A 12,010-nucleotide genomic window follows, 5' to 3' on the forward strand; every position below is an offset into this window, starting at 1 on the left:
CTTAGGATGGACCATTAGATAATTGGGGGGGGGTCAAAGCATGTGTTTGCTCATTATAATACGTCTTTACTGGTTGCGCGATATTAATTTCGTAGGTAAAGTGTTGTTTGATACTATTTTGGGGATTTACACAGCCCCCATCTTAATTGTAAGTAATAGTCTGTCCCTAATAAAGCAGATCATTAGTTAACCGAGTGAAAGCGAAGAAATAATAATGTAGTACAATAACAGGATTACCAGTCTGATTTCGGCAACAAAAGTTGGTTTTCCTAGGACGGTCTCATTATAACCCTCAAAAAGTGGTTTTAAACATAAAAATATTAATTAGCAAGAGTTTTATTCTGAAAATTTTCGTGGTGAAAAAAGTTGAACAAATTTTTGTCGCTACCAGAATCCGCCCACTCCAGCAGTCCATTATTCCAGATTAATGTTCCCATTGACACAACAGATTGAAGGTAATATCAATAATGAGCAGTTGTTAATCCATCAAAACCAATTATTAGTTGAATTTCTTTATTAAAAACAATCGAGTATTCTATTGTGCGAGTTTGCAATATTATCTATAAATGTCTAGTGTTTATGATAAACATTGAAGTATTGTCTGTGACGGTTTCGCTCGCATACAAGTCGTCCTGATTTCTGATTTACAAGAAAATTTAACCAGCAACTTATCTTGATTATTAAACATTAGCAGTCCTGTATGACATGTTTACACGCCGGAAAAGTTGTGATTCAATAAAACAAACAAAAAAGGATTCAAATCCATGTCAGGTCAGACTCGCCTTGAGCATATGTATTTGGTAGAACGTCTTCGATTACCATAGCAACAGAGCCCTAATAAGTTAAACAAGTCCTTGTACGAGCTTGGGCATATAATTGTTAATCATCCCTAAATGTCTTTCACAAAATCTAATGAGAAGAGAATGGTTTGATGGCTTGATACAAAGTAGTTACACAACGACTTTCACTTTGGGATCGTTGATCGTTGATCGAACATCGTTTTTGATGAAAGATATATTCTCTTCGGTGCGAGAATTTGTAGAGAAACCATCGTGTGGCTTTGCTTAACGAGAGTACATCGAGGATAGAGGGTATTGTCATCACTTGAAAATGTCGAAGGCTCGGTCGTTCTCTTCGCCTAGGCTTTCAGACGAAGCGACCAAAAAAGAGATAAATCGCCAGCACGCGTTGCTATCTGCTGACATGGACAAGAAGCAGTTGCGCGGAAATGTCACGCTTGAAGAATGGCGACATTACAAGCAGGCGACCACCTTGAACCAAAAGGAAAAACGTGAGCATTTTCAAATCAAATCACGAAAAAAAGAACTATTAAATGATCTTCAAAAAGTTCGCTCTAGCTACACTGGACATTTTGATGCTTCCAAGTCTCCAATGGAAAATATTCAATTAGCATTGAGAACCAAGTGTCAAACGCCTCCAAGAAATTCAAGATTGTATGCGCCAGGAGTTCACGGTATTAGACGGTGCAAATCAAGCGAAGTGCTCTCCTCTCCTAGTACACGTGCTTCTTCTAGCTTGAGCTACAGCCCCAATCCTCTGCTCATTTCGTCCAGGGATAAAGTAAAAGAAAGACCAAAAACTGCTGCAGCAGAAGTTGCACCTTTACGAGCTCCAAAGCGACAAGACGACCCCAAACCTACCGCAAGTAAGAAAAAACAGTTTGTAAAAGCACACAAAAAAACTTAATGACCTTATTGAGTTGCTGAATCACTGAGAAAATCTCCTTATTTGTTTTTTGTTTTGTTTCATGTCAATGGTGAGATATAGCTGTTTTTATTAACTTGGAATATTTACCTAGATCCCCTAGTTTCAATACTCCATTTTACAGTTCCGTTCCAAGCCGAGGCTGGAGTTTCCGCGCATGATAAAAAGTATAGTTTTGCTATGCGCGGAAACTGCAGCCTCGACTTGCAACTATTATTCGTGGTCACTCGAACGGAACTGTAAAATGGGGTATTTAGTGGAGGCAAAAGTTAGTTGAGTCGATAACACGGGTCAAAATCGAATGGTTGAGTATAGCGAATAACACGGGTCAAAATCGAATGGTTGAGTATAGCGAATAACACGCAAGTAAGATTAGGACGTGCCGCCTACATCTGGTGGCCCGCATCTCCTGGCCCCATACGCATCTGGTGGCCCCTTGACCATAACTCGGGAACGAAGCAAGCTATGGTAACGAAACTTGGTAGCATTGGTGAAACTTGTGTTGTCAATCATCTGACCACGTGACATGGCGTGAAGTCACATATCACGTGACTTACGAACCAAACATTTTCGCCAATTTTTGCGAATACTCATTTCAAGGAATGCTATGGTAACGTAACTTGGTACGATGGTTGAGACTTGTGTTATCTGTCATCTCGGAATCAAATTAATCCGGCATAGTGTGGACGGGGCCTTATTTATTACGATATTCGCTTCCACATACCTCTGGTGGCCCCATTGTACCCACCTCTAATGGACCCGCATCTCGTGGCCCCATGCACACGCATCTGGTGGGCCCTTGGCTATAACGCCTTAACGAGACATGCTATGGTAACGAAACTTGGTTGTTCTTTGCTGACGATCGTAGATGCCTTTTGGGAGTGTACGGTGTCAGAAGAGACTGTAAGTACTGTGGATCCAGGCCGTTCATTGCCTTAAAAGTCAAGAGTATTATCTTGTATGCTATGGTAACAAACCTTGTTGCATTGGGTGAAACTTGTGTTGCCAGTTATGTGACCACGTGATATGGCATGTCACTTACCACGTGACTTAGAAGAACAACACTATTGTCACAGTCATAACGAGAGTAAATACATTTATGTCTGAAGCTAATTCGATAATAAAAGCTGAAAAATATATCAGCATTTTTAGAAATAGGGGTGTAACCACAAAAAGAGTAAATTCAGTTTGTTTGGTGCTTGTTCTTGAAAAAGGATAGTCTTTTTTATTATGGTCATTTGAAAATAGGATACTCTTAAATATGGTCATTTGAAAAAAGGATACTCTTAAATATGGTCATTTGAAAAAAGGAAACTCTTAAATATGGTCAAGGATACCCTTAAATATGGTCATTTAAAAAAAAGGATACTCTTAAATATGGTCAAGGATACCCTTAAATACGGTCACGGTTACGTGCACCTGCACCTGCACCCCCCCCCCCTCCCCCATAAAAGCTTAAGGTCCGCTCATCCATCTTCTTTTTTTTTTGTTTCTTTTGTTTTTTCTTTTTGGTTCTGCAAATTATTGCCTGTGCACCTCCCTGTAAGATCCCTAGTTACGTCACTGAGTTGGTAATAAAAAAAAACGATCAATGGTCCGATTTTATTCGATGTGCACCCTCCCTGTAAAAGTTCCGGTTACGGCCCTGATACGTACTGCTGTTGGATTAGCGTGTAGGTTTTAAAATCTCTCTTTACTTTACTTAAATGGTTTTACACAGCAAAAAGAAAAAAAGAAAAGTCATGCGAAGATTAGATAAACTGCTAGAAATAAATGTGTTTTGTAAAATTTAATGCGGGTGAAAAAAGAAAATAAAAATCTTTCAAAAGGTGGTATTTGGACTTGAGTCCACAAAAGAAAATTTAAAAACAATCGATTCCAAGGTGCCATACCCCCAAGACATCCGCAGAGCTGAGGCGGCGTATGGACTTCGGACTTGACGGCAATTAAATCCTTCTGCCATTGGGTGCACGAATTACGCAAGAAAAGGTTCTAGCCGAAGCATCAGGGGAGAGACCAGCCGGCCCCAGACCATATCAGCTAATCCCTTGCATCTCTGCCACGCACGGAATCGGTTAAAATAATAATGTCAAAAAGTCCAGTCTATCTGGTGCATTGTTTTCACGGCCTATTGTTATGCTGATTCCTTAGATTCTTAGCTTAGCTCAGTGGAAAAAACATGACCATCGCCTCGCAGACATCGAGTCAAGCCCGGCAGAGGGGGTTGGTTTTTACGTGGATAACCTAAACATGACACCTACTCAATCATGCTTTTGATCGGACGAGGGTCAAAATCGAATAAATGAACATATCGAATAAAACGGGTCAAAATCGAATAGATCAACATATCGAATAAAACGGGTCAAAATCGAATGGATCAACATATCGAATAAAACGGGTCAAAATCGAATAGATGAATATATCGAATAAAACGGGTCAAAATCGAATAGATGAATATATCGAATAAAACGGGTCAAAATCGAATGGATCAACATATCGAATAAAACGGGTCAAAATCGAATGGATCAACATATCGAATAAAACGGGTCAAAATCGAATAGATTAACATATCGAATAAAACGGATCAAAATCGAATGGATCAACATATCGAATAAAACGGGTCAAAATCGAATAGATGAACATATCGAATAAAACGGGTCAAAATCGAATAGATCAACATATCGAATAAAACGGATCAAAATCGAATAGATCAACATATCGAATAAAACGGGTCAAAATCAAATAGATGAATATATAGAATAAAACGGGTCAAAATCGAATGGATCAACATATCGAATAAAACGGGTCAAAATCGAATAGATGAATATATCGATTAAAACGGGTCAAAATCGAATGGATCAACATATCGAATAAAACGGGTCAAAATCGAATAGATGAATATATCGAATAAAACGGGTCAAAATCGAATAGATCAACATATCGAATAAAACGGGTCAAAATCGAATAGATGAATATATCGAATAAAACGGGTCAAAATCGAATAGATGAATATATCGAATAAAACGGGTCAAAATCGAATAGATCAACATATCGAATAAAACGGGTCAAAATCGAATGGATCAACATATCGAATAAAACGGGTCAAAATCGAATGGATCAACATATCGAATAAAACGGGTCAAAATCGAATAGATGAATATATCGAATAAAACGGGTCAAAATCGAATAGATGAAAATATCGAATAAAACGGGTCAAAATCGAATAGATCAACATATCGAATAAAACGGGTCAAAATCGAATAGATGAATATATCGAATAAAACGGGTCAAAATCGAATAGATGAATATATCGAATAAAACGGGTCAAAATCGAATAGATGAACATATCGAATAAAACGGGTCAAAATCGAATAGATGAATATATCGAATAAAACGGGTCAAAATCGAATAGATGAATATATCGAATAAAACGGGTCAAAATCGAATAGATGAATATATCGAATAAAACGGGTCAAAATCGAATGGATCAACATATCGAATAAAACGGGTCAAAATCGAATGGAACCCATTATCGAATAACACGGGTCAAAATCGAATCGTTGAACATATCTAATAACATGAGACAAAATGGAATTGATCCAAACTATAATGTGAGAGCAGCAACAACAAGTAACAATAGCAACAATAACAGCAACAGGATTACACATTGAAAACAACAGAAACAGAAACAGCAATAACAAGAACAACATTAACAGCAGCATGAAATCTCTCCATATGCTTCATAATAAAGCAGCTAAATTAATACTCAAGAAAGCACCTTGGTCTTCTTCTTCTGACGCTCTTAAAGAACTAAAGTTGCGGGACTTATCTCAGCGAAAAAAATTACAACGCTGTATACACTGAATTGAAGAATCGTTGTCGGGTTAAAAAACATAAAACATAAAAGCAGAGACCGAAATGGCACACGGGAAGTACGTTATGTAGATGCATGCTGTGACGGTCGACCCGTGGCATCATCCACTGTTTTTAATACGCGTTTGGCATTCTAAACTGACTGCATGGATGGCGCAAATGAATAAATTATAATATAATTATGTCATTTCCCGTGTGCCATTTCGGTAAATATTGAGGTGAATTAGAGGTGAATATTCTACGATATTCACCTCTGAATCTCGGAATATTGGGTCGGCAACAAAATGGCATCAAAAATGGCAGCTACAATTTCCGATGAGGAAATTGAAAAAATGAAAGTAAATGCCATTCCTATCAATACTAAAAAGGCAACGGGAAGTATGGCCTAAATGTTTTGCTAAAAGTTTTGCGTGAATTTGTCACGCAAACTGCAAGTTTCTGTTTGTTTGTCTTTATTGAATTATTGCATATGAAAATAAGTTACACAAGTTGGTATATGCTAAAACAATTATTCGCCTCAGGCTCAGTGAGTATGGAGAATATTCACCTCGCCGCTCGAAGACTCGCGTCTCGGTAAATATTCCCCGATATTCACTTCGCCTTCGGCGAATAATTGCTAAATATATCAAATATATATAGATAGATAGATATTTTTACATATACTTTTTATCTCTATTTTATGTATATATATTCTTCATTTTATTTTATTTTATTACATATTGTTTTTGATTTTACTTTGTGTATTTCTTAATGCAGTTTCCTATTGTAAATCACTTGTGTGACATAGGCTTACTGTCGAAAGAAATGTATAAAATTTATAAATTCTTCAGTGACGACGAAAGTAACAGCAATAATCTTTTGAGATATAAGAAATGCATTTACCAGTAAGGGGAGATGCACACCCTGACCCTGATAATTATCTTACATGCAATAGGCCTAGATTCCATTTGTATCCCACATACGGCCTGTATTGACAAGAAGGTGACCCCAGCCTGGGAGAGCAATACCCTTTGTTTTGACTTTATTCAAGTGACACCAAAAGCAAACAAGACTAACACCTTCGAGTGGAGCGTTACTGCCATGTTTTATGTACACAGGCTTTCTCTACAGGCTTTCTCTCTGTGCCATAATGTAATTTTAGACAATTTTAGATTGTTGAGCAGGCCATTTGAACGGAAACATTGCAGGATAAGTGTAAAGATTTGACAGGCCGTATTCAAAACTGTAAAAAAAAAACCAGTGTAGCCAACTAGCGACCGGTGGGATTTAAGGTTATAAGCCACCCGTATTTTGTGAAGATCTCTTTAATCTCGTAGACTCTAGCTGCTTTTAGTAGAGATGTCATGTTGATTCATAATTTAGCCGGCACGGTATTTTTATTGAAATTGTGCTGTAACATGAGAAGGGAAAAGAGTATAAGTGACAACCACATGACGACCGTTTCCTGTACCGAGTTCTGTAGCGGAATAATTTGACGGGTAAAAATTTGGCAGGATCGATCGATATGGTGGCCGTGCGCCGTGTAAAGTTTGTGGTAGCCATCATCGTCGTTTTTGTAGTGTTTATAGGACTTTATCAACTAGAAAAACGACAACACACTTTATGGAACACCGGGTATGTACTCATCAGTCTTATATGTTTTTCCAGGGATGTTTTCGTATCATTAAAATCCATATTCAAAACTTTGTTGGGATATTTCAGCCATACGATTCTTTCATGTTTTGTGATCAAAATGAGTCTAGAATATCAGCTGTTTATCAGGAATATGTCTCTTACACAAGGACCGTGTTTGTTCAGAAAGTTAATTATTCTGGGGGAGAAATTAATTTCACTTCGAGCACAAAACTTGTCATTCAAGAATGTAGAACGTGCTCACATTGTTTGAATGGTTGTTGCCGACAAGTAGGAGTTGTGTTTCAGCCGGTTTTACCGGGAGACCCAAACATGTGAAAAAATACTTTAACCTCCGACCACCAAAGGGGAAACTCAAGTCTTTCATTGCTATTTACCATCCCTATAACACTCTTATCGTAGTTACCAAGATACCAAGATATGATGAGGTCCACACTAAACAATTTATAATCCCTTTTTCCCCCAATTTATTTAGTTTGCATGTCATGCTTATCTTGGGATTTTTCATAGTCCTCAGTGTAACTCATATTCTCTTGTCTCAAATTAATTTTCTACGAAAAAGCGGGTGTCTAACTTTAAACTAAATTCTAATTGGTTGATGACCTAGGGGTTTTCTTAATTTAAGGTCGTGCGACAGCTGAATTTGTGTAATAGTTTACTGATATATACTTTAGAATATATACAAAACACAGAAGAATTCTGATTGACAGATAGAGTGCATTCAGTCAAACTGTTGAATACTTAGATAAATGTATTTAACTTACATTTATCTAGTATTCAACAGTTTGACTGAATGCACTCTATCTGCCAATCAGAATTCTTCTAGCTAACTATCTAACTTATATTAGATAGCTATTTAGTTGACGTCAACTAAAATAGTGAAAGCGTACCAAATAACGGTCATGCTAATCCGGGGGGTTGTTTTACCAGAGAATGAGTGAATAGACATTCATTTGTATCATCGTTTCTCCCCCTGATCTCAATAGCTGTTTACTTGTAGTTTCAAATTTATGCGAGGTCAGCTACTTATCTAATTTAGGTGACGTCAACTATTCAACAGTTTGACTGAATGCACTCTAGCATAGCTGTTTTACTTAAATTAAGGCCGTGCGATAGCGGAGTTTGTTTTTTTGTTGGGTATTGTACCTTGAATGTCAGATAATTTCCTAAGAAATAGTTTTTTTGTCTGGTTTCTCTTTCTATATATTTGTACACATGGCATAATCTTGTAACGACTTAGAGTCAATAATTTCCACGGACTAGTTGTGTTTGTATACAGTAAGTTTACAATTCTGATTGGCCAATGACAGCGAGGTTTTTAACCAAAATGATTTGCTGCGGATCCTTTGAATGCGTTCGCCTCTTCCAACTCTTTTTACTTGTGTGCCCCAGATTATTCGTGGGGGAGTAGTCTGCGTTCAGCCGGTATGACTTCTCGAGAGAGACATTATACCGACTGAACGCAGGCTGGGGGGGGGGGGGGGGGGGGGGGTGCAATTTCCGAAATTGTCTTTTCGAGTTTGTGGGATTTCTAACGATTTTGAAAACCGTGAAAAGAAAGTTTACCCCCGCCTTGATAACAATTTTCTTACGATTTTTTTTTTTCGATGCAGACTTTTCTCGAATGGCAAATTAAAGATCTCATGGCAGAGTCATAGGCACGTAACTCTAGAAACTCTTCTTCCAAGTGTCACGCCAAAACACACGGTCAATGGTGAGAGAACTACGCAAACTAACTCGCAGATAGTTGTATCCACTGCTTTGAGAACCAAGGTATCAAATGTAAATGCAGAACAAGAGGAAGAAGAGTTACTAAACAACGAAATAGATGACACTTTAGAATGGGTTAAACGAATGGGACACGCGGAACGCAATCAGGACGCAGTGACTGAGTTGCGTGACAGTCGTAGTTTTTTGGGTGAAATATTTCCTACACCAAAAGATGAGCGTGACTCAAATGAAAAGAACTCGGCCAGCGAGGTATTTGACAGTAATCGAGGTCATTCGCTGAATGAAATATCTTCTACGGTAAACGATGTGCATGACAAACGTGGAGAGAATAATTTGCCTGTGAGTAAATCATTTATGAAGGCAACTGTGAAAGCAAAAGAAAGCAAAATGTCTGATATTTCAACAGAAACTGCTTTAAAATCTCTATCAACGACCTTAGCAACTATAGCACAAACAACAACAACAACAACAACAACAACAACAACAACAACATCAGAGGCAGCAACCACAGACCAGTCGTCATTCTTCACTTTGAAAATACAGCCAAATACCCACCAGAAATCGAAAAACATAACAGAAACGAATCCAAAGGGTACTTCCATGTACACGCCTTCGCCCCTACCAAGGGTCAACACCTGTAATCTACCAAAGCTTGACCCATGGGATTCTTCAATCCATCATCTCTTGAAGGACGTCGGGTTCGATCCTAATTGTAAGTCAAGCTACCCGCGTTCCTTGTATGACGTCATGGACAACAGACTCGTCTTAAAAAACAATTCCAGTCTCAGTGGGACTCGATTGAACCACTTTTCGCTAGAAACAATACACAGGACCAAAGATAGTGACAATGATTTCGGCACGAAGAGTGAAGTTTCTCCAATAAATGTATCGACTAATGAGGTATACAAAAGTAGGAAGATGTTAAATTCTGACTTCTTTAGGATACGCTATCAGATAGAAGGAAAAGATAGCGAAACGCATTACTATGCGCGAGTCGTACCACAACAAGATACAATAAAGAAATCAGAAGAGATACGACGAAGTAGTTCATTCTCTAAGAAACGTCTTCCACTTAATGTATTGATTCTAGGATTTGATTCGACATCGAATGCTAACTTCTTACGAAAGATGCCGCACACGACGAACTGGTTACGAACTCAAATGCGCTCTTATTTTATGAAGGGATACTCTATTGTAGGCGACGCTACTACGCCTGCGCTGACAGCCCTCCTCACAAGGAACCATGAGTATGATCTACCCGAAGGTCGCCGCGGGTTTGAAGGAAGTGAACCCATAGACAGGTGGCCTTGGATTAGTAAGCTGTACGAGAAACATGGGTATGTGACATTGTATGGTGAAGACGATCCGACAATGAGCACATTTAATCTTCGCCTTGAAGGATTTCTCACGCCTCCATACCATCACTTCATGCGTCCTTTCTGGTTGGCCATTGAAAGTGAAGGGCTAAGAGACGAACCTGGGATTTGTTCCCGAGATATGTCTTTAGTCAACTACACGATGGAATATCTTCTGAGCTTTTTTGAAGCGTACAAAGAAACCCCAAAGTTTGCCATGGGGTTTATATCCTACTTAACTCATGCTCATCCAAATCACCTCAGTTATGGGGACTATGACGTATTGCATTTGCTTGATAAAATGAAATCTCGAGGATTTCTTGATAACACGTTGCTTGTTATACTTGGTGACCACGGCTCGCGAAATGACGACGTTAGAAGTACGATGCAGGGGAAACTGGAGGAACGGTTGCCATGGTTATCTATCTCGGTTCCTGATTGGTTGGAATCTCGCTACCCTGAACTGGCTGCTGCATTAGCTCATAATGAGAATATCATTAGTTCTCCGTTTGATCTGCATACTACTTTTCGACACATCCTGACCTATCCCGAAATGCCCGATAAAGCGAAGACTTATCGAAGTCTCTTTACTAACATGTCACGTGACCGTACTTGCGAAGACGCAGGTAAGTCTGTCGGTCACAGTTGCACCTTTTATGAGGGGGACGGAATTTTATAGAGGGCCACCGTGTAATTTACCTCTTTTAATAAAGTCTCATAATCATCATCATCAAGCCGCATAGTACGTGGCTCTCAAATGTCTTTCTTCCATTCTAAACCAATTAAAAAGCACAATAACGAATTTCATCCAATCACAACTCTTGAATGCGGAAGCCATTTGAGAGTCAAAAGGAGATAATTAGACCTTATGAATTGCATGAGAATCTCAGACTGTTACTGCGGTTGACTCAGTACTGAATAGGTTTTGCTCACATTGTTCATCATTATTGACAAGCACTGACATTCCTTTTCAGGCATAGATGAACACTGGTGTCCTTGTCTAAAGTTCAAACCAATAGACGTAAACAACCAGGACGTCCAACAAGCTGCTGTTGCCATCGTGCAGCACATAAACAAACATCTCAACAGTACTGATACACTACGCATGTCTTGTCACATGATAAAGCTAACCGCTGTACACAATGCTATGCAGTATGAACCAAACGAGAAAGTACAAAGGTTTTCTTCTACTAACCAAGATAGTGATCGAGAAGTCAGGTACGGGACACGAACACGTGACGACCAACATTTTCTCGTTACTATAGAAACGTCACCGATGGGCGCGCTGTTCGAAGCGACCGTAACGATGGCTGACGATAAGAGTATTGCTGTTAATCCAAATATTAGTCGGATCAATCTCTACGGAAATCAGCCCAACTGTATCGCGAAAAAATATCCGTACTTTAAAAAGTACTGCGTGTGTAAGAAATGAGCTCAAATACTTCATAGACTCTCAGAAGTCTAGCTTGTTTCCATACTGCTCCCCTCTTGTTTGGGCTACCTGTGTTGAACTTCATTGTGTGGAGAACCAAACACTGATGCGCCAACTCCGACAGTTCAAAAAATGGTCCTATCGAGTTCATTTTAGCTGCGAAGCTGCTGGGGCTTCCGATTATTGCTTCGCTGTTTTTTTTGCTTGTTTTTTGTTTGTTTTTTGATTTGGGGGGGGGGGGGGAGGGGATGTTTCCTTTGGA

General features: G+C 38.9%; 2 protein-coding genes across 2 annotated transcripts; both read left to right on the plus strand.

Annotated features, from left to right (window-relative positions):
- Positions 1–839: 839 nt before the first annotated feature.
- On the plus strand, positions 840–3,556 carry LOC116298661 (uncharacterized). Its single transcript, XM_031707185.2, has one exon. The coding sequence runs from the start codon at positions 1,111–1,113 to the stop codon at positions 1,705–1,707; it is 597 nt and encodes a 198-aa protein (XP_031563045.1). The 5' UTR covers positions 840–1,110; the 3' UTR covers positions 1,708–3,556.
- Positions 3,557–6,691: 3,135 nt separating this feature from the next.
- LOC116298686 (uncharacterized) lies at positions 6,692–11,974 on the plus strand. Its single transcript, XM_031707216.2, has 3 exons — positions 6,692–7,212; positions 8,844–10,942; positions 11,291–11,974. The coding sequence occupies exons 1-3, from the start codon at positions 7,103–7,105 to the stop codon at positions 11,746–11,748; spliced, it is 2,667 nt and encodes an 888-aa protein (XP_031563076.2). The 5' UTR covers positions 6,692–7,102; the 3' UTR covers positions 11,749–11,974.
- The last annotated feature ends 36 nt before the right edge of the window (positions 11,975–12,010 follow it).

This window comes from Actinia tenebrosa, unplaced genomic scaffold (genome assembly GCF_029948245.1).
Source record: "Actinia tenebrosa isolate PJP-AT-01 unplaced genomic scaffold, QUT_ActTen_1.0 PGA_scaffold12__29_contigs__length_12842862, whole genome shotgun sequence".
Lineage (NCBI taxonomy): Eukaryota > Metazoa > Cnidaria > Anthozoa > Actiniaria > Actiniidae > Actinia > Actinia tenebrosa.